Source organism: Alligator mississippiensis, chromosome 4 (genome assembly GCF_030867095.1).
Source record: "Alligator mississippiensis isolate rAllMis1 chromosome 4, rAllMis1, whole genome shotgun sequence".
Lineage (NCBI taxonomy): Eukaryota > Metazoa > Chordata > Crocodylia > Alligatoridae > Alligator > Alligator mississippiensis.
Genome location: NC_081827.1, coordinates 176,718,165 through 176,742,200, shown reverse-complemented (window position 1 = coordinate 176,742,200; position 24,036 = coordinate 176,718,165). Strand labels below are relative to the sequence as shown.

The window sequence follows — 24,036 nt, the reverse complement described above, 5'->3', positions numbered from 1 at the left end:
AAAGTGATGCCTGCATAGAGCAGAGACAGAGCCTAATCTTCAGCTGATTTGTCCTCCCTTTCCAGTTTAACCAACAGCTGAAACCTAGCCGCCACTTGACACTGGTCTCTGTGGGTGTGTCTATGATTTGAAACTGCTAAAAAAAGTCTATGAAATAGGAGAAGAAAGACCAGGAATAGCTAAAAGACACCAGCATTTCCAGAAGAAAGGTTAGTTTGATTAATGGAACCATTAAAAGGAGAGAAAATCATTAACAGCTGTGGAGTGAACAACAATGAGCCATTAAAGTCAACTGCTTCCCTCAGCTGCCTGAACAGAAATGCCATGGCTGCTGTGAACAGGAAGCAAAGCTAGAATGGGAATCGAAGTGGGGTGCTTCTATTGTGGGCAGAAAATCAGCTTCCCTGCTTAAGATGCACACCCCAAATTTGGGGGGGCTGATTTTGGGGCAAAAGGTCTGCATGATATGTAAGTAACTATGGTATTTTGAATAAACAGCTACAATCATTGTAGTCCAAGTCCCAATCTAGCCCAAAGGAAGGGGTGAAATGCAAAGGGAGACTTTTTCAACTCAGAATACTTGGGATGTGAAATTTCTCAGTGGAACTAAAAGTGAAGCAGGGTATTTTCAAAAAAGGAAGCGAGTTAGGATTTCCTTATCCATATAGAGCCTCCTAAAAATATGGTGAAATTTTCAGAAGACAGTACTTACTCACAAATAGTCCTGAACTGAAGACAACCCAGGACATCTGAAATCTGGTCACATCTTTCTACGCCTAATATGTGTTTAGGAGTTTAATTTTACACTCCCAAGCTTGAACTCTCTGTCAAGGGCCTTTAAGGCAGAGAGGTGAGAAAAGGTTTCAATAGCTGTTCTCCCCAGGAAGTTGTAGTGAGTGAACTGAACAGCAGCCTAGGAAGAGCTAATGGACCAAGTGGACAAGCAGCACCACAAAGGAGATTTTACAAAAACTGTCTCCCAAAGAGGAAGAGAATTTGCTTTGATGCCTGCCAAAAGAGATCCATCTTCCAAATTTAGGATAGATCCCAGCCAGAGATCAAAGGGTCCAGTTTTTTTTAAACGTCAAACACCCAAATGTAAGAGTTGTATTCCCATTGCATTTAAGAGCAATCCTAACAGACCAGCTGAAGGTATGTCTAAATTAGATAACATAACCCATGTGGTGGCCACCATCTTTTCCAAGACCAGGCATTAATCAGGGGCTTGTCAAATTAAAAATCAGAGATGCTACCGTTTAAGCTGAATAGCCAAAGTTTTCTCATAGACTCATCTCCTTTGAAGATTGCCCATGGAGCTGAACTTGTAACAAACATCCACAACAGAGTTATACCAAAAAAAGGAGCCCTTTTTGCAAAAGAAATCTTTACCTGGGACGTGGGGGGCCTCTGTCCTGAGATGTTTGAGATGATACACTTCCATCCAAGGAGTTTCCACGGTGACATGCTGAAATAGTAGCCTTATGAGGTACAGAATCTGGTTGGGCTGTTTCACACACCACCTGGAGACCCTTAGGGTGTTTTCAGCAGAGAGAAGTATATTTCAAAACATCTCTGTCTCTTGCATGTTTGCTTTCTTAGTATGATCAGATAGGTGTCCAGATATTAGCACTGTTTATGTTACAATCGCACTAAAGGGACTGAATTGGGATTGTGGACTCATTGAGCTACGCCATGCCGAATGGACATATGGCAGGGGTGGGCAAAATGCAGCCCGCGGGACAGTTGCAGCCCGCCAAGCCATTCTATCCGGCCCACAAGGCCCCTAAAAAATTTAGAAAATTAATATTTATCTGCCCTGGGCTGCTTGTCACGCGGCCCTTGATGGCTTGCCAAAACTCAGTAAGTGGCCCTCTGCCCAAAATAACTGCCCGCCCCTGACATATGGCAAGACATGGCACTTGTCACAAAAAATGTAAAAGTGAAGGCTTTAATGATATATCTTAGTTTGCCTAGGCAGATTCCTACATCTGCATGGAGCCCCCTTGACTTCAATGTGAATAACTACTGCTTGCAAGCAAGGGCAGGGACTCCTGCATGATAAGGTACCACAAATAAGAGAATGACAGGAGGGAAGGAAGGGCAGGATGTAACAGCATTTGAATGTGGAATAATCTAGGCTGGTTGGTGTGCACCTTTATAGTCCTGAATCACCAAAATGTGACTTTCCACTGAATAATCCATAGTCATTCTCCTCAGCATTCTTCACAGCTCTTTGTACATTTCTATAATATCAATGCTATTCTACTCCATCTTCTCATTGCCTATCTTGCTTTGACTATCTGGTGCTGACTCATGGCCCTGGGTTTCAAACACCTTCCTTACAGGGAGCAAGCCTCAGAAACAAATAATAAAATTTTAGAACACTTAAGTATCACTGTCAGGGCGGCTAGGACCTGGAACCAACTTCCAGGAGAAATGGTGCTGGCTCCTACCCTGGGGATCTTTAAAAGGAGGCTGGATGAACATCTGGCCAGGGTCGTTTGACCTCAGCACTCTTTCCTGCCACAGCAGGGGGTCAGACTAGATGATTTCCTCAGGTCCCTTCCGACCCTACCAACTATGAAACTATGAAAGTAGAAAAATATTAAGGGGCTTTGGAGATCTGGTTGGTTAATCCAACACATGCCTAACTAATTTATTGCATATTTTTGTTTATAAATGAATTAAAGCAATCCAAACTGCAGGATAACCCTTGTAGCTGTCATTGCAAAATTTCCCTGAGAGATTCCCAACCCATCCATTTTAGTTGAACAGATATTGTTACCCCACAGCTCTCCCCTTTTGATTGTTTAGCCATAAAGGGCTGAATTTACCTCTGTGTGCCCAGTGTCCAGATTCGGGGATTCACAAGACAAGCTCTGACTGTTGGTTGGAGAACTTCTCTTGGCTGATGAAGGAAAACATTTTAAAACACCTTTAAAGCTTTTGTTGTATTAACTGAACAAATAAACTATTTGCTGTTGTAAACAAAACATATTATAAGCATCCCTACTGTTGTAGCATCCCTACTGTTGTAGCACTAACTGCTGGGAAATAGAATTGTTGAAATTATTTTTTTGACAAAAAACACAGCTTTGGGGAAAAAATACTATTTTCTTCAAGAAATGCTGCTTGATTAAAAATTGTCAGCTGTTAATCCGTTCCTTTAAAAATAATTTTGGTTGTTGAATTGAGCTGAAGCATATCATTCTGTCATTTGGACATTAAACTGCATCTGCCTAAGGTATCTAAGGTCCTGCAGCATAATGTAGAACTGTTATTTGTATGCTTCACACTCCTTGTCTCTTAGAGCAGTGGCAGCCAAACTTCTTGGCAAATGTGTCATGTCCCCTTCCTCTACATGATCAACTGCTCTTTCTGCTCCTTGTCCTGTGTCCCCTCCACACGTACTGTTCTGCTTTCTGCCCTATCTGCCTCCTCCCTGATCTGCCATTTGCCACACACAAAGGCTGTCCATGCCACTTGTGGCACTTATGCCACAGGTTGGCCACCCCTGTGTTAAGGGACAGGCTCTCTGGCTGGACCACATAGTCCATGATGAACTGTGGTTCCCTCCTCTGGCCAAGCCACATACCCCATCATAGAAACATTAAGATTATGGGAAAGGCAGCTGGGCCAAGGAGTACAGCTGATAGAGAAGAAAAGGAACGTGAAGGACTCAAACTACAGCTTCCATAATGTACTGCAGAATCTATGCTTCAGTTTAACTTCAAACCAATATGCTGTTGGTTTTTTCTATTCTTGGCTGTTCTAAGGGTCTGTGAGCTTCTGGATTACATTAGAACAGCCTACATGTCTACTCGTGTTTAAAGCAATCTTTTTGGACCATCCAGTCATTTCACTGCTCAGCCAGCTACTGAACATGACCAGTCTACCTTTGACAGAGACAGAAAAATGCCATCAGTTCCAAATACCCAGAAAGCCCAAGCACCTGCCTTTGAGCCCATTTTATGCTACCATAAATTAGGGGTAACCCACTAAAATATGTGAGAACAGATTCAGGTCCTAAGTCACTAGCTTGCCTTTTGTCTTGTGAAACAATACTATATAAATGCTCAAGTCAGGACTTGGGCTGGGGAGAGACACTACACTGACTATTGCTTTGCCTCTTTCTGTTAAAAACACATAGCTGCTAGTCTCAGTGGGTGCATCTACACATGTGATTAAAGTGTATGAATAAACTCTGGGGCTTATTGCTTTGGAGTTTTTTGCTCCTGGGAATGCCATTTGAGCATGTGCTTGGGAGCAAAAAACTGTGGAGAATATCGTTCCAGTTTATTCATGCATAGCATGTGGAGCCTGGTTGGTGCAGCCTGGGCTGGCGAGGGACCCAGGGGGTCATCCTGGCCAGAGCAGGCTCTACGTGCTGTGCCCCAGGTAGCTAGGGCAGCATCTACACGTGTGCTGCTATGCATGAAAAAACTCTGCGGCAGGGTAGTACTTGTATTTTATTTGTATTTTACAAGTACTACCCTGCTGCAGTTTCATGCACCCTGATAGGGGTACACGTGTAGATGCTGAGACATTTACTAAGCAGTTAATTAATCAGCTGTGCAGTAAACATCTCATGTAGATGTGCCCATTATTATCTTCCCCATCGCTACAAGGGTGTTGCCAGTCTGGCTTCTACTTATTCTCAGCCACTCAGAAAGAAAGATACAAAACTGACAGAAAATGATATTTTACATAAGAACAGAGGTGGTCAACTATGTTAGTCTGAAGTCAGGCAGAGGGTAGGGGAGGGTGGCACCTTAGAGATTAACTAGTTCAGAGAGGCATGAGCTTTCATAGGCAACAACCTACTTTGTAACATCTGATGAAGCAGGCTGTTGTCTATGAGAGCTAAGGCCTCTCAGAGACAGTCTTAAGTGCTACCCCACCCTACATTCTACCTAAGCAATGTTTTCTCTTTTCTTCCATTAAACGGTTATGCAAATACTGGTTGGCTTTGAGAGAAACCACCTTAAAAAACTCTGAAATGACAAAGGCTACAGAAAATATTGTGACATTAGAGAATTTATTTAATTGCAGAACAATTTTAAATGCATGGATCAACTTGTCAGCTGTTAAAAACTACTAAAAAGTAATCAGAGCACACTGAGTTATAACTATTGAGGATTTGGTTGTCTTACGCAATTTTTCTTTTTTCCTTGCACAAACCTGTATAATTGGGTTTCTGGAAATAAGGCACCTAGCACTACAGGTACATGACAGTAATGAGAAGCAGATGTCTCAACCCCATACTGACACTATCAGATACATTTACTTTTAAGGATTTGCCAACAGACAGAAATTGCATCAATTTAATTAAAAGATGTGATATTAAGCCATTTTGTAAAGCCATGGCACTTTCAGTTAAGCTCTACAACCTGTGTATGCAAAGCCAACAGGGTAGCAAAGAAACTAAAAACTGACAAACGATAACAAAAAATTTAATGGAGCTAGATTTGGTACCAGAGTGAGGGAGAGGTGGTTCCACTTACTGAAATTATAGCAGATTCATCTGTCTCCAGGCTGATTATAGCCTGTTAGTTTTGATTTTTATTTAAATTGTGGGCTTATCTCCACACACAAGTTGTATCCATTTAATTGTATTGGCATTGCAATTAAATTGGTGCAATTTCTGCATGTGGATCTGGCCATGGAGAAAATGTTTATTTTTGAGAAAGCACATAGCATATAGAGCTCAGACATCCATACTGCATCAAGGAGAGTTTCTGGTTGTCAATATCTGAAACAATACAGCATGCCACACACCTGTAATAAAGTTCCTAATTGGTTTAACCAGAGCAGTGAAGGCAGAAACCTCAGGCTGCCTGTGTTCCCACATGGGCTGCCAAATAACAAGGCCACTGGCCAGCCGAAAAGTTAGGTCAGACTCCTGAAGAGACACAAGGGGATCATACAACATTTGAATTAGTCAGGCTAACTCAGAAAAGCATTGTTTTCTGAGCTGATTATCCCCCTTCTGGACCTTGGTCACCCTTGTTACATGGACCTTGAAAAAAATAACAATGATCACAGTATGCACTTCTTACATGGAATAACTAAATGGCCAAAAGCCACCTCAGTAACTATTCAGAAAATATACTGCAGTCTTGTGTAGTGGATTTGTAATACAATAATATGGAAACCATAGTAAAAGGCTAAACCATAGTAAGGGTGACCAAAGATCCAATACCTGAGACCTGAAGAAGTGTACCAGGCCACCCACAAGCCCCTCCCAACTACACAGCTGGCCCGATAAAAGATACCATGCTCAAAAGTCCTTGCGTCACACAATTTCAGGACCATCACAGCTACAACATCCCTTCCAAACTCACTGTTTTTCCAAATATTTGTTTAGAAAGCATGGGCAGTTTACAAAATGTAGAAGCAATGTTGTAGCCATGATGGTCCAGAAATTATGAAGAGGCAAGGATTTATTTGGGTGATATCTTTTATTGGACCAACTATGTAGTTGGGATAAAATTAGACAAGCTTTCAAATGCAAGATATTGTTCCTGAGGTCTCTGAGGAATTCAGGCACCAGCAAACAATATCATTTCTATTATATATTACATATAACTCCCCACCACTCTTCCTCCTCTTAAAAAAATATCTTTTAAAAAAATTAAACACACAGAGGCTGCAGATTTATTCATGCATGTTAGTTTACTCCTGTGGGCTCCTCTAATTGAACAATTTACATAAGTAAAGTTACAAGTACAGCCAATCTTTACAGAACTATGGACCAAGTCTGAATATATTTAAACAAAGGCCCTGTATGCACTAGCCAGGTACAGACATTACACTTTTACTGGTATAAGTGATCAGAAACCAGTCTACACCTGTAACAGAACAGAAGTTCAGCACACATGGACTAATTTAAAAATGGCAGAACCCGGTCTAAGATTTGCTCCTCCCACCAAAGGGTGAATGTTTGTTTTGTTTGCTATGTATCTAAACTTACAGAAAACAGCATAACTTAGATGGATTCCACCTTGGGCTTTTTGGATGTCTGTACCTAGCTTAAGAGCACTTTAACGGTGCAGGAATATCAGTTCACTTTACCAGCAAAGCTGCACTATGTTGCTGTAGTAAAAAACAGCCTTCAGAGGCAAAACAAGGTAGGCTGGTGAAAATACGCCAGATCATTACATTAAACCTTAATTTATCTCCTTTGTACAAATGTATTAGGATACATTCTTCAATTACATGATGACATTTGTTTTTCCATGGATCCCTTCACATTCATTGCAATGAAGGGACAGTAGTCACTGTACACTATTCAAACCTTGCTCTTAGAACAGAATGATTGATTTCCTCATGGGCTTCTCAAAGGCACTCCTCCTGATGATATCCTATTGTTTTACAATAATTATTTTATTTTTACAAGAAACCGCATGAGGTATTCTCAACCCCATTTTAGAGACAGGGAATTACAGACAGAATACCACCAAACGTTTTCGCTAATTTGTGTGCCTAATTTGAGACACTTTTCTGAGATCTTTATACCCTCAGCTCCCACTGGTTTCAGTACTCAGTATTACTGATGACCAGTCCAGCAGTGTACATAGGTATAACTAGATGCAGATGCCTCAGTTTGGATATTTTGTCCACGTAATGTACCCAATGCCACAACCCTTGCTAATGTCACTGAGTTTACTTTCAATGGCAATATGATTGCTGTCTTCTGTAAAGGCAGCAAAGTTGTACACCATATACTAAATTCTTTAGCCAACATTATGACCTTTGGTAGCAATGGAAGGCAGAATCACAGCCTCTCTTTCTACTGGTATCACCAATTACCACTACCTGAAGAGCTCCACTTACCTTAATTCTATGGACCAATGGAGCAAACAGGAACACAAAGAGCTCCACCGTAGCCATGGAATTCTGAAAGAACCTCCTCCTGTTATTCTCTTCCTCATCATTAGAGATGCTGTGTCTGGGGTGTCCTGGCGATCCCTGGTTTTCAATCTGATGAATAAAGGCGCTACTACTCCCTCCCCAACTGGAGCCTCGGTCTCCTCCAAATCGGTCATTGCTGCAGTCTTGAGGAGCCTCCAACAGCATCCAGTGGAGAGTGTGAAGCAACTTAGTCTCCGCTACTCCAAGCTTATCCTGATGTCCTGGATAAAACATATACAGTATTGCATGTGTAGTGTCGCCATATATGCATTCCCTCTTTGCCTTTGAAAATCTTATTCCCACATTAAAAGTGTCAAGTTATATAAGTGTTATTATGTCTTGGATAAATATACCTGATTCACAGTTTTCATTTCTACTGCAATCTGATTGCTGTGAGTGCAGGCATGTGACATGTTTACTCCAGAATAAGCTGAAACATGATGGAAAGCCTTGACCCAATGTAAGTCTTCCCACTCTAGAGGAAATTTACCCCTAAGAAGGTTAGGTATAGCTACACTGCTCTCCTAATCAATGTCACTTTGGGGCATATAGGTAGAATAGAACAATGCAAACAGGTTCCCCTACATTAGAACATATCAGAGGAAATTCAATTAATTGAGTTGGCTGGAGCATTCTGATTTGTATTCAGCATCCCATGTTTCAAAATTATGGCAGGGCAATTTAACTAAAACTCATTGAATGAGCTTTAGTTAAAGTGCTCCCGTGGCCATTTTGAAATGCAGGATGCTGAATACAAGTAACACAGCAGCGTTTTAGTTAGATGATCTAAGTAAAATGTGCCCCCCCCCCCCCGCCCCCAAGCATGTGTATAGACTATAGGGTTGCCAACTCTGTTGGAATCTATTTCAGGAGAATCTATTCTCTTGCCAACGTTCCCACAAGAGACAACACCAACGTGTCTACGACTTACAACATGAACGTGCCCGCATGATTGTGTATATCAGTTACAGATTTTGGTGCATAGACTTTATATCAGGAAGGCAAATGTTCATTATTATTACATTTTAAATACCCACTGGACTACTGTATACATCCAATTTAACATTTATTTTAATGAATGCCCTATCATTATCTCCTGGGTGAATCTCACCAGTCTCCTGGAGATTTCTATCTAATTCCTGGAGATTCCAGGGCAATCCTGGAGGGCTAGCAACCCTGGTATAGACACCCTAATAGTCAAGTTTTGCAATAATGCCTACCAAAGGTGGCCTACATGGGAGAGCTGGTCATATGTGTCCACTCATTACTCTAGAGTGCTTGATCATTTGTAACCTTTCTTTTCATATTTTTTTATTCTGCATCGACATCAACATGATGAATCTATGGTATTCCCCTTCCTTTTCATAGCAACAGACACACGTGTTCACCCATAGCAACATGTGCTAACTTGTACACACATTATCTTAATGTTAAACAAAATCTAGGACTTGAAGGGAACAAAAATTGATGAGACAATTGTACTGTGACTGCTTCAGTGTAGCACTAAACAGAACGGGATTCATACTTGGTTGGTTGGGCAATTCCTTATATAAATAAAAATATCTCCATTGATAAGGAAAATGTAGACAAATGAAACCCTAGTGGATATATTTTGTATCAGTTATATCCTTTCAGTCCCATTCACACACACAGAATGATCAAGGGTTAAGATTTCTCCTAAACAAAAATGAAAGGTATGATGCTAAAGAACTCCAAACCGATTAGAAAATATTAATTTTTTTACAACTATTTCAGCATGACTGAATCTCCAGTTCTACAGGAATTTTGGATTTTCTTAGTTTGCTTTTGCTTTCCATTTGCAAGAAGTCCATGGTTCTTTCCATTATTTTAGCTGTACTTGAGTTTTAAATACACCAAACTCCTATTACTCTGTTATCCAGAGTTCTGTCAGCAAAGTAATCAGGGGCCACAAGAACATGTGACAAAAACAGTCATTAATTTGACTAGGCCTATATGTAAATTGGATAATATTTGTGGGGATCCAAATGAAGAGGACTAACAGAAACAATGAAAGGCCAATCCTGCTCAATTTTACTCAAGTGAAAAATCCTTACTAATATAAATAGTCCCATTTAATGGGACTATTTGTCCAGGTAAGCTATGCAAATATGGATTAGCAGGATTGGACTCCACATCACTGAGAAAATGCCTGAGAAGCAACTGTTCACAGATCTCCATATAGCTTAGTGGCCCATCCATAAAATTACTGTAATTCCATTTACTTCACTATCACTTCTCCTATTTCACGGTGGCTGTGTCTACATGAGACACTGACTGCACAGTAGCCCGCAACTACTGCGCAGTAGCATTGCAACATGCTTCCTGCCACACAATGCTACTGAACAGTAGTCACAAGCTACTGTGCAGTCAGCATCACGAAAAATTTTATACAAGTACTAAATGACTATGGAGCAACAACTGCAGAGGCAGTGTCTCATATAGAAGTGGCCACTGTAAATGAAAGTATGGGATTAAGATGTATAACACTTAACTGAGCTAAAGCACAGTTTAAACGTTTGGGAGTTCATACATTATGGTAGTGGTCAGCAACCTACAACCCACAGGCTTTGGATCTGACTTATGGATGTGGGGCTTTGGCAGCAATTGGCAGCAGCGGGCACCTTCTGTGGGAGCTCTCTCGCTGTGCTGTTGCAGGGACAAATATTGGCAGTGGGAGCTTTCCTCATGCTGCCGGGGAGACAAGCAGCAGTAGCAGCAGGGGTCCTAGCACCCACCTTCCCACCCACCTCCAGCCTGGGGTTGATCATTTCAGCCCTCAGCCAGAAAATGTTGCCTTCCCCTGACTTTAGCAGGCTGAGCACAGCTGTGACATTTTGACAGAAGGTCAACTATGGTAGGTACTAACCTAGCTTGTTTCGGTTAGACAGCAATGTTGCTGTGCAGTGCAGTACATGTGGTAAGGCAGCTTGCACCAGTTCCCAGCGAGAAATGCTTTGGATGGCTTCAGAAAGGGCCGGAGAAAGACCGTGTAGTTTGTTCTCCACTAAAACTCTTTCAAAAGACTGTAACAAAGACAAAGAAACAAAATAACATGCATACATACATTGTCCAAGTGCATATACTGCAGGGACTGAAACATGCTCTTCTAGTGATCTGGCAGATAAACAAAATACAATTTAGAATTCTTTTTAATTAAACTATTCTTTAAATATTTTCCTACAAGGTAAAGACTCTAGCTAATGCTCACTAGACAGATGGATATTCTGTGCTAAGAAGAAGAATTCAGAGATTATATGACTTATTTCTTCTTCTTTTTTTAATTAATAAATCACATACACTTTACACTCATTTAAGTATGCAGGGTCAAGTCTGGCTCACAGTTTTGCTGGTGTAAATTTGGAATAATTCTGTTAAAGTCAGTGAACTTGCTCTATTTTTACATTAGTATAACAAAGAGCAAGATTTGACTCAATTTCTTCCTGAAGGTCTTGTATAATATAAAGGGCAGCCTGTTAAAGGCACATAAGCCCTAAGAAAGGTTTTCATACCCAGTATCAAAACTAATCCATATGCATAATAAAGACATGCTGTAACATACTTGCAAACAGTTAAGGTTATTGGATGCAACACATTGATTATTTCTGCCTCAAGCATTGTAAAATGTGGGCTACAGTACCTATTTTATAAAGAACAAGTCTTAAGAAAGTTTATTATTGTCTAATAGTCAAGCTACTTCTAGAAGTCTTTCTTTTGTACATGGCCTGAAAGGTCATTAATACATTTACATTCCTTTGACGTTACTGCTGCACACATGTGCATTAGTGATAACCTATGACCTTGCTATACACTTACCTATGCATTCACAAGCTGATTCACCAATTTTGCCATGTTCATAGCTCTAAGGAACTTTGGCATTCATGACCCAAAATATATTTCACATACCATCACTCCAGATTCACAAAATTCATCCCTCAGCACCAGGCATAATATTCCATCTCCAAGTAAGTGAATAGTAGGTATCAAAACTTTGCTTAAATCACAAAGGAGCAAAACAAAAGGAGACTGATTATAATTCAGTCATTAACACTGGGCAATTAGCCCAAAGTGAGCCGTACCAACCTGTCTGCAACAGAGCAGGTGATATTCTTTTATATACACTAAGGACAGGAAAGGAGGCTTTTCACAAGCTTATTCCGTAAGGTAAAACACTTGGACAGCATTTGAGTATAGGTGGAGTTAAGAGCAGTGAAAACGGACTGTGTAACTCCTATAAACAGATGATGCATAGAAGGATGTACTGATAGATATGTACAACTGTGTGTTGCTCTAGTGAATCAGACCCTGGAAATAATGAACAAATATTAGTGCTATACTTTCACACATACCCCACACAACCAAATAAGACACACTTTGTTTTGGGGAAGGCAGAAGCAATAATTTTTTTTTTCAGTTATGGCTGCATGGGGCAAGGATACAGCCTAATCTTCAACTCACTCAACCTCCCTTTCCTGCTCAGGCAAAAGCTATAATTTTAACCCTTTCACACCAGAACTGGCTTCTTTTGCCTCAGCAAAAATGGGAGGATGAATGAGCTGAAGATTCGATTCTGTCCATGCTACAATTAAGCTATGAAAGGGTTAAAACTGCAGCTGCTGCTGAAGACTGGACTTTCCCCTTCTTTCATGCAGCTGCTGAAGGGAAACAAGGAAAAGCAGAAGTAGTCATCTTGCAGCATCTCCCTGCTTCTATTCCAGGCAGAAGAATCAGCTCTAAGACATGGACCTAAGACATGAACCACAATTTTGAAGTACAATTTTTTGGGAACAGAGTACATGTAGTATGTGATTAAATATGGTACTTATAGGTGAGAAATGAATCCTTATACTGGATTGTTGAAATTGATGGGTCTGCTAGCACTCTATTCTGACAAAGAAAAGAAACAATCAAGGTCCTTTAAAGAAGAAGGCAGCTGTAATGACACAGTGTACCAGCCAGATGGAAGGTCTAAATAAGAACTAACTCCGGGAGAAGAGAGCCTTCCTGGGTATGAGTGAAACGATTAAGCCAATGATTAGATTGCATTTCTTTGCATGCATAACAATTTGTATCTTAGGCCCCTGACAGACATTACACTTAAGACATAGTTAACTGGTTAATTCATCAGATACTGGAAGCACCCCTCAGCTGTTTGAGACTCCTGCAGCTGGGAGCTCCAATCAGCTGATCAGGGATCCCAGCTATGGGAGGCATGGGGCACTTCCCCAGCTGGGAGCCCTGACAAGCTGTAGGGGGCATGGGAGTGCACTGTGTAATAGATGGGAGCCCCAGTTAGCTGAAAAAATAAGCAGAAAGCCAGAGAACCAGTGAGTAGTGTGGAAGAAAGCCAAGAGAGAGAGACATTCTGCAAGTATGTCACAACAAGAGAAAAATCAAGCAAAGTGTGGGTCCCTTACTGAATGGAGGAGGGAACCTAGTGACAGATGATGAGGAAAAGACTGAAGTACTCAATGCCTTTTTTACCTCAGACTTCACAGGCAAGGTCAGCTCCCAAACTACTGCACCTGGCAGTGGAGTTTGGAAAAAAAGTGAACAGCCAACAGTGGCAAGAGAATAGGTTAAGGACTATGTAGAAAAGCTGGACACATACAAGTCCATGGTGTTGACTGAGGGAGTTGGCTGATGTGATTGCAGAGCCACTGGCCATTATCTTTGAAAACTCATGACAATCAGAAGAGGCCCTGGACAATTGAAAAAGTACAAATATAGTGCCCATCTTTAAGAAAGGGAAGAAGGAAGATCCAGGGAACTACAGACTGGTCAGTCTCACCTCAGTCCCTGGAAAAATCATGGAACAGGTCCTCAAGGAATCCATTTTTAAGCACTTGGAAGAGAAAAAGGTTATTAGGAGCAGTCAGCATGGATTCACCAAGGGCATGTCATTCCTGACCAACCTGATTGCCTTCTGTGATAAGATGACTGGCTCTGTGGATATGTGGAGACCAGTGGATGTGATATAACTTGACTTTAGCAGGGTTTTTGATAGTCTCCCACAACATTCTTGCAAGGAAGTTAAGTACAGATTGGATGAATTGACTGTAAGGTGGATAGAAAACTGGTTGGATCATTGGGTTCAAAGTGTAGTAATCAATGACTCGATTTCTAGGTGGCAGCTGGTATCAAGTGGAGTGCCCCAAGGGCTGGTCCTGGGGCCTGTTTTGTTCAGTATCTTCATCAACAGCCTGGAAGATAGTATGGAGTGCTCCCTCCGCAAGTTTGCATGACATCAGACTAGTGGCAGTAGTAGATAGATTGGCTAGTATTGAGAGAGACCTCAAAAAATTGGAGGATTGGACTAAAAATTGGAGGAGCAGACAGTTTCCCATATGGTCTAGCAGTTATGATTCCTGGTTTTCACCCAGGTTCAGCTCCTGGTGTGGGAAGTTCTAGTTTTACCTAAGAGTAATAATAGACCACAGTATGAACATGAGCCATCAGAGTGATGCTGTAGCCAGCAAGGCAAGCAATACTCTGGTATGAATCAACTGATGCATCTCAAGCAAAACCAAGGAAGTGATTCTTCCAATTTACTCAGCATTGGTGAGACCCCAGCTGGAGAACTGCACCCAGATCTGGGTGCCACACTTCAACAAGGACCTGGAAAGGTTTGAGAGAGTCCAGAGAAGGGCCACCCATACGATCAGAGACTTGTAAGGCAAGCCATATGAGGAAAGGCTGAGGGACTTGGGCCTCTTCAGCCTGAAGAAAAGAACGCTGAGAGGGGACTTAATAGCAGTTTACCACTATGTCAGGGGAGTACATCAGGGGCTTGGTGAACCAGGGTGCCCTTAGGGAGAACTAGGAGTAAGTGGCCAGGAGTAAGTGGAAGACCATTTCAGGCTCAACATTACTTTCATAGCTTCATAGGAAACTATGAGAGGGGACTCAACATTAGGAAAAACTTCTTCACAGTTAGGGTGTCCAGACTGTGGAATAAGCTCCCTCCAGACACCTACCCTAGAAATCCTAAAACAGAGACTAGATAGTCACTTTGCTGGGGTCACCTGACCCTACCTGTCTTTCCTGCCTGGTGCTGGGGGGTGGACCCAATGATCTTCCAAGGTCCCTTCCAGCCTTACAATCTATGAATCTATGAATCTATATCAGGGGAGTACAACGAGGGCTCAGTGAACAACTGTTCACCAAAGTCACCCTTGGGGAAAACCAGAAGTAATGTCCACAAACTCCTGGAAGACAATTTCAGGCTTAATACTAAGACAAACTTCACAGTTAGGGTGTCTAGACTGTGCAATAAACTCCCTCCAGAGGTGGTGCAATCTCCCTGGAAATCTTCAAGAGGAGACTGGACTGTCACCTCACTGGGGTCACCTGACCCCAGTTGTCTTTCCTGCCTAGAGCAGGGGGACTGGACCTGAGATCTTGTGAGGCCCCTTCCAGCCCCTTACAATCTATGAATCTATGAATAAAAGAAATGTAATGAGGTTTAATAAGGAGAAGTGTGAAGTCCTACACTTAGGAAAGAACAGTTCCATGCACCAGTACAGGCTGGACACCAACTGGCTAAGCAGCAACTTAGCAGAAAAGGACCTGGTGCCTACAATGGACAATAATCTGAATATGAGTCAACACTGTGCCCTTGTTGCTAAGAAGGTTAATGGCATACTGGTCTGCATTAGTAGGCGCATTGCCAGAAGATTGAGAGAAGTGATTATTCCCCTCCATTCAGCACAGGTGAGGCTATATCTGGAGTACTGTACTCAGAAGGCACATGACTTCTGAGGAGAGGCTGAGGAAATGGACTTATTTAGTCTGGAGAAGGCAAGACTGAGATGGGATTTAATAGTACCTGAACAGTGGTTACAAAGAAGATAGAGCTAGACTGTTCTCAGTGATGGCAGATGACAGAACAAGGAACAATAGTCTCAAGCTGCAGCAAGGGAAGTTTAGGTTAGATATTAGGAAGAACTTTCTCACAAGGAGGGTAGTAAAGCACAGGAACAAGTTACCCAGAGAGGTTGTACAATCTCCATCCTTGGAGGTTTTTAAGACCTAGGTAGACAAAGCCTTCATAGATTCATAGATGTCAGGGTTGGAAGGGACCTCAATAGATCATCGAGTCCAACCCCCTGCATAAGCAGGAAAGAGTGCTGGGTCTAGATGACCCCAGCTAGATACTCATCTAACCTCCTCTTGAAGACCCCCAGGGTAGGGGAGAGCACCACCTCCCTTGGGAGCCCGTTCCAGACCTTGGCCACTCTAACTGTGAAGAAGTTCTTCCTAATGTCCAATCTAAATCTGCTCTCTGCTAGCTTGTGGCCATTGTTTCTTGTAACCCTCAGGGGCACCTTGGTGAATAAATACTCACCAATTCCCTTCTTTGCCCCCGTGATGAACTTATAGGCAGCCACAAGGTCGCCTCTCAACCTTCTCTTGCGGAGGCTGAAAAGGTCCAGGTTCTCTAGTCTCTCCTCGTAGGGCTTGGTCTGCAGGCCCTTGACCATACGAGTTGCCCTTCTCTGGACCCTCTCCAGGTTATCCGCATCCTTCTTGAAGTGTGGCGCCCAGAATTGCACACAGTACTCCAACTGCGGTCTGACCAGCGCCCGATAGAGGGGAAGTATCATCTCCTTGGACCTATTCGTCATGCATCTGCTGATGCACGATAAAGTGCCATTGGCTTTTTTGATGGCTTCGTCACACTGCCGACTCATGTTCATCTTGGAGTCCACTAGGACTTCAAGATCCCTTTCCACCTCTGTGCCACCCAGCAGGTCATTCCCTAGGCTGTAGGTGTGCTGGACATTTTTCCTCCCTAGGTGCAGCACTTTGCATTTCTCCTTGTTGAACTGCATCCCGTGGCTGGGATGATCTAGTTGGGGATGGCTCTGCTTTGAGCAGGTGGTTGAACTAGGTGACATCCTGAGGTCCCTTCCAACCTTAATTTTCTATCATTCTATGATTCTAGAGAGAGTATGAGCATCTTTTAGGCAGAGGAGTGGCTGGAAGCAGGCTTGGACTTTGTACAAGGAAACTGTCTCCTATTAATTACTACTTTGCGAAGGAAAACAAGGCTTTGTGTATTTTATTTATAAACAAATAGGATAGCACCAAAGAACTAGCTGACTACCTCTGACAGTTTGGAAATATATGTACCTCTTATGAAATAATTCAGGTTGAGGTTACAAAATTTCTAATTCTTTGAATGTTTCAGTGTATTTGAAGTCAGCACTAAGCTGTCAAAGCAGAGTTGCATATCACCTTGACTGGGAAAAAAAGGAAGTTGTTACAATTTTAACAGTTTCCATTCAAGTGAAAGCACATTACATTACGGGATGGATAAAGTATAGGGCAACCAGAGCAGCAAAGTTTGCAAACAGGATACAGGAATGGCTACAAAGACAGAACAGAGAGGTAAGGTATTAACGTTAGGTCCTCAAAATTACAGAGCATGAAAGAATTAGGGAAAACTTGCAGGGACTCAGAGTTCTTTCAGTAACTTCATTCAGGCCCTAGAATGTACTAAAGACCATCTACTTTTATAGGATGATATGAGGAAGGAAGAAGGTATTTCCTGCTCTGAACTAGTTTGGAGTGACAAGTTACAATGGCCCAAAATAAAGTCTACTGATTTCCTCTGACAGCTACCCACAGAAGACAAGATTCTGCCTCCCTTATTCACAGAGAATGTTAACTGATCCTGCCACTTACTTTGTTGAAATCAACGGGCCTATTCAAGAAGAAAAGTACCTCTCAGAATGAGTTAGGGTTGTATAATCTGGCCAAAACAAATGTGTGACATCATACAGTGGAAAGGGATGGCCCAGACATACATCTTTCTTCTGTGTATGATCTAAAATAAACAAGGCATTTATCTTTCATTATTTGATGACATCCAAAGAAGGAAGAAAATAATAAAGGCCCACATTCCTGGGTAAAATATCACAGTCCAAAAACTATAAAAGAAAGGGGGTAGCTCTTCTTTTTTAAAGGACGAGAGTGAGATAATACTGTTGCTCTACATAATGGACCAACCAGCTCCTCATCTGATATTGTATCCAATTCAAAGCCTCATTGTTCATAGACCTCAATGATGTTAGAGACCACACACATCTAGAACTGCCTGTCTTCAAACTATGGTCCCGTTTCTGAGCACTCCATACAGTTCAAGAGGGAGAACAGGAATATGCAAAGCTAACTTTGAAATAGTCTTTATATTTCCCAGTTTTTGCAGTGTCAGAGTTCTGGAAAGGTTGTCAGATTGGAGTAGCATTAAGACTGCACTAATTTATGCTACCTTTCTGTGAGTAAACTAGGAACAAGCTGAGCTAAGAGGAAGCCTGGCCAGGTCCCCCTTGCCAGTAGGTATGTGGTGTAGACTTATCGGAGGATTTTCCTATGTTAAAGGGATTCTTTTAGACTAAACTGGTTATTCGATTAGTCAGTACTATACAAAGCCCTGGAAGGGACCTTGATGATCTACTGAGGTCCCTTCCATCCCAAATATCTATGAATCTGTGAAAAGCCACTGACTTGCAGGGCAGAATTGGGCCCATACTTGAATGATGTAGAAATTTCATCACTATCAAAGAATGTTGATACAAGCTGTTACTATGCAACTGGTGGGGTGCATGATTCTGTCCCCATATAAGTGTTACAAAAACACTCCAACTTTAACCCTGCTTCATACAAGCTAAACATCTGGGTATTTTATTCAATTAGCTCACTACAAGCTCATGAAGAAGTAGCAGTCAGAGTTGCTGACTGCTCCCAAGCAAGTTTCCCTTCCTTTATTAACATGCCTACAAACGTATGCTTGTCCATACCTTTAGAACAGGAACTGGCAACCTATGAGCTGATCCAACATGGGAATAGGTGTCAGAGTAGCACTATACTGTATCCCCTCTGAAGCATTCCCCTCTGCTGCAGGGCCTGGTGTTCTGCAGTATCTGACCTTATCCTTGCTGTAGTGGGGTTGGAAATCTGGCAGTTGGCTACTTTGGGGAGGGGGAGTGATAGGGATGGGGGTGGGGAGCAGAAACTTCCAGCCTGCAGTGATGGCTGGATGGGTCACAAGCTTTGACCAACTCTGACAAAAGGCTGCTGAGCCTTGCTTTAGAGCAGGGTTAGGCAACATTTTTGGCTTGAGTGCCAAAAAAACTGCAATGTCTACCTTGTAAGGTGCTAGAATGCCAAAAAAAAAACAAAACTGGGGGGGGGGGGGAAGGAGGGATACGTGGCAGGATGCACTGCATATTACTATAGTTAATAATCATAAATGTTGCTTTTTTTACAGTAAATACCAGGTTTTCTAAATTCTAAACCTGATGACAATAAATAAAACTTCATATACTACCTTTGTTGTTGTCTATTTTTTTTTAGGTTAAGCATGTTGTGATGAGACAGAGAGAGAAAAAAAAGAGGAGAGGCAGGGAGAGAAAAAAAAGGGGAGCAGAGGAAAGGAAAAAGAGAAAGGGGGGGAAAGGAAAGAGGAGTAAGAAATTATAAGGATAGGCTGCCAGAGCCTGCCCTCTGCCCTCCACCCCAGCAATGTGGGCAAGCAGTGCTGGCCTCGGGCCCACAAGGAAGTGGTTGCTGCTACTGCTGCTAGTGTCCCTTCTCTTCTCCACGCCCCACCAACAATGCAGGCAGGTGGACAGGGACAGAGGCAGCACCAGAAGGGTGCTGGGGGAGGCTTGCTGCGTGGCATGGTGGCTGGGTTCAGGCCACTTGCTGCAGCCCGAGCTCCAGACCTAGTCAGCAGTACGGCACAAACCACTAAGGCCCCTGCCAGTGGCCTTGGCAGAAATTGCAGGGAGGAGGGGCACATGCCCCCCCCCCCCCCCCCCCCCCAGGAGTCACCCCTGATTTAGGACCTACCAAATTAACAGCAGGGGTGGGTTGCGCAGTAGCTTTTTTAATCTTGAAGCTTCTCTTGTCCAGCCAGCCCCACAGTTGGCCACTCACTCCTGATCAGCGGGAAGGCAAAAATCACAGTCTTAAATATGGCACCATTTTTGCTACTCACCACAATTGGCAAAAACAGCACCATATTTAAAACCGTGTTTTTTGCCTCCCCACTGATCAGGAGGGAGCAGCGAGCAGTGGAGGGGGGAGGGGGGAAGCCACATAGGGGAACCTGCAAAATCAGGTGTGTGCCCCCCACACCTTCGGAGAGCCCAAAACAGCAATGTATTTTTTTTTTTTCTTTTTAACCATTTTCCTCAGCACACCTCCTGGCATGCCATGGAAAATTTCCTAATCGGCACGTGTGCCAGGGGTTGCTTATTCCTGCTTTAGAGTACTATCCTCCCCTTCCCCAGCAATGATATACAATAGCATAACCAGCCTCTGGAAGGCCTGCCCTGCACTTTAAGATGGAGGGAGCCTCCAGGAAGTTTAGCCAATATTCTACCAGAAAGACAGTATTTGGGGTCAGATTCTGCTCTCAGATTATAGCACATTTGGGCTTGGGTAGCTCCGTTTACATTATTCTCTCAAAGGTAAATCCTGGGGAAAAAAATCAAGATGTATGACCCAATTTTCTCCCAGCAGAAAATGAGTAACTGCTATTACATTCAGCAGGAATTGAACAGAATACTTCAGTCAGAAGACAGAGCTGGAATGTATTGAATAAGTTCCCTAGAACATGTAAAATAGAAAAGGAATGCCGGGGTGCTACAAAAGTGGATGGGATAGATTGGTGAGGGGCTGGGGGAAGGAAAGAACCAAACAATGACTAATCAGCAAGCCAAGCAGTGTCTCAGTGATGGTACAATGTATCTATTAAAAAGGAGAGAGGGAACAGCTGCAAAAATGGCAGTCTGGTAAACAGTGCTGAAAGCTGATGTCATGCTTTGGCTAAACTGATTGCAGACCACCAGCTATACCATGCTTGTATGCCTGTTCCTGTTGCCTGCATGCTCAGTTCCCTCGGGATCACTTACACAATGATTCTTCCTTTCATCCTGTTGACTCCATCTGTTATGAGCTGAGAACAGCACTCAGCCTATTCTGGCTTTGTTCGCACCACTGGTGTTCTCTTTTCACCCTGTTCCCTAGTGAGCTTCTGAGCTCTTGATTACTTCCTTCTGAAGTATTTTGCATTCCCATAAGCCCTTCTTTTTAGAGGTCAGCTATCTCTTTGGTCCAGAAGGTGACATGCTATCTGAGGAAGGCTAGTCATTTATTATGATCAAAGACAGGATGATACAGGAACTTCTGTGCCTGGCCCTGCCATAGGCTTCCTGTACAACCTTGCTCAAATTACATGAACTTTCAGGCCTGAGTTTCTCATATCTGTGGATATTTACCTGCTCCCAACCACAATGGAAGATAGGGGTAGATTAATAAGCACCCACTTCCCCATCATTGCACACACAGAACTTAGAAGACAACACTTTTCTCTCAAGGACTTTACATGAGCTGGAGCCTCCCCCCCAGGACAGTGGCCCCTGAGGAAGCCCCCAGAATCCTTGAAGGAGTAGTAAGCATAGGAAGACAAGGCAGAACTGACTTGGACTTCACAGGCCTGTAAACATGACAAAGTACCTGCACCCATCTGAAGAGATTAAGCACTATTTACATGGGGTTTGGATGAGTGCAACTGTTCTTGGAATGATATACTCCTCTTGTCCCTGAACATACTGTTTTAGGAATGTATCCTATCCAAGGTCTACCTAATCGACCTAAGATTATTTTTGCATCACTTCCACTAGCACTGAATGTTGCATTCTTAACCCACTCATACAGTTCATCCAACTAAGGCCATTGGGTACCTATTCTATGCTGAACACGACTTGCAACACACATATGCAAGTCATGAGGCTTCTACCTTATGTTGAACTCTGTCAGATTCTTCTTTAGCAGCAAACCCATGCTATTCCGCAAGTGTGAATCCCTGTCTCAGATTTCAAGAGATTATAGAAAAGCCACTAAACTTGCCTATAACTCCATTTCTCTATTTATTTTAAAGAGAGGTTTCAGTTCCTTAAAGGAACATATGTGTTTTAATAAGACACTATGATCCTTGGATAGGAAAGCAGAATAAAAAGTATTCATTAATGCTTGGTCTTCACTATGCCGAACACTAGAAAGGCAAGAGTGTTTGGAGGCTAGTTGGGAAGAATTTGATTATGAACAGGTACAAAATTAAGGGTAAATATAAGTCCATTCCTCAGATGGAAGAAGAGATACTAGTGGAAGTTAATGAACTGGAGGAAGAAAGTGACAATCAAATAATGATGACAGAACCTTTTTTAACTCAGAATTCTTGCACAAGAAGAATACAGATCCATTTAAAATACAGTAAAAAATGAAACAGTATCATAGAAATAAAACGTAGCACAGTTGAGTATGAAATAGGTTCAAAGAGGGAAAAAAGAGAAAGATAGTTTAAAAAGGTTAAGTTCTGCCTATACACTCTTAAGCTGTGAACTTTTAGGAGAGAGAATTGGGTACAAATGAGCCCAGAGGTTGCCTATCTAGTGTGCAACAATTCTTAAAAATAGAAGCTACAGCACACTCCATGTAAATTTAAAACTTCAGGACTGAAAAATATAAGCACTGCTCATTAAAGTACACTCATAGTACACTGAGTGCTATGATATTAGCAGCACCAAAACTGGCTAGCTTCCCTCATTTTCAAGGCTTCTAAGAGCAAACCTTTGACAGCTGCCTCTCTTTAACTTTCTAAAACATTTAAACAGGATAAAATTAAGGGTGCAGACAGAAGTGACAATTTTCAACCGATCTGGCCATAGAAAGCAGACTATAGCTGTGACCAAACCCAAGTACATGGCTGATTGAGTGAAAATCTGAACCCTCATTGCATGAAGGGTCAGATGAAGAGGTTTCAAAATAAAGCCTCTTCTGTAACTTCTGTCTGCCTGCCTGCCAGCCTATCACTGCTTTCAGAATGGGAGGGGGCAAAGGGAGCAGAGGGAGTTCGGTCTGGGTTTTTTCCAGCTCCCGCTGGAGGATTAGGGGGTGGGAGGGGCTCCAATTTACCCACCCTGCCCTCCTATGCTGGCTGGGGAACCCCTAAAACAAGGTCCTTCTTCTCCCTTTCCCTCCTCCCATTCTGAAACAGGGACAAGCTGGGTTGGAGGAGGGAACATTGCTAGGGGAAACCAGCTGTAGGCTGGCAGCCAGCAGCTAGATTCCCCTCCCCTTGGAACCAACACTGAAGCTCTGTTTGGTCCAGGGTATAACTCAGAAGCTTTCTGCAAAGTGTTCTCAGTTGCAGCAGGGAGCTGCATGTCTACCTATACCCTAAGTTAAATAGGATACGATGAGGCCACAAGATGCTATGCAGTTATGTGGATTATGCATTTAACTGATATGCAGATAACCCAAATTTATTAAAATGCAAGCAAGAAGCTCAGATAAGCAAGAGGCAATAAATCAAGCCTGGCATTGTGTTATGCATTTAAGAGAATTATGCACTTATGTATACAATTGAAATACACTGTACAAAGAGAGAGAAAATTTCAGCTTTGTCCACAGTAATAATTTTAGTTTCACTGAATTCCCTCTAAGAAAGGTCTACAGTGAAGATGAAATAGTTTCAGAGAGAAGGGGAAAAAAATCCTAGCTTGTGGTACAGAGGGACCAGCACAAAGAGTGAGAAAGTAAAAAGAAAAGAGATTTATTTAACCTGGTAAGAGTTAAAGGCCAACACGTGCATGCCAACATTCATATAAGTTGGCCCACTAGGATCATGGACAATAGGGGTTGCTAAAAATACAGAATTCAATCTTTGGAAAACTTCAGTATTAAAAATTATGGAAGGATATAATGAGAACTGATAGTTCCCTTTAAATCTTATTCCATAGTATGGAAACAAATGACAGAAATAAAAACAGTGAATTTAGAACCAAGAAAAAGAAGATACTTCTTTACATGATGTATGCTGCATGCTGCATGCACAGTCAACCAGTGAAATTTACTGCCTGCTGAGCTGGTCAATGAATCAAATGTTGTAGCCAAAATATTAAGAAGACATAGATCATATTATAATAACCAAGACATATTGTGTAGCTATGCCAGCTGATACAACAGTATCAGGTCATTCTATCTTACGCTTCATAGCATGAGCTGATTACCTGTCAAAATCCAGACATA

General features: G+C 42.3%; 1 protein-coding gene across 5 annotated transcripts in view; it reads right to left on the bottom strand.

The window, feature by feature from the left end:
• The window catches only part of UNC80 (unc-80 homolog, NALCN channel complex subunit), a 202,145-nt gene that overhangs the window by 174,833 nt on the left and 3,276 nt on the right, over window positions 1–24,036 (bottom strand). For all 5 annotated transcript variants that reach the window (XM_019491986.2, XM_019491985.2, XM_059727126.1 and 2 more), the window contains exons 3-7: window positions 10,802–10,958; window positions 7,837–8,135; window positions 5,779–5,902; window positions 2,835–2,908; window positions 1,390–1,529 (exon numbers count right to left, since the gene is read on the bottom strand). In XM_019491986.2, coding sequence (XP_019347531.2) covers window positions 1,390–1,529; window positions 2,835–2,908; window positions 5,779–5,902; window positions 7,837–8,135; window positions 10,802–10,958 — 794 coding nt within the window. The remainder of the gene's footprint in view (window positions 1–1,389; window positions 1,530–2,834; window positions 2,909–5,778; window positions 5,903–7,836; window positions 8,136–10,801; window positions 10,959–24,036) is intronic.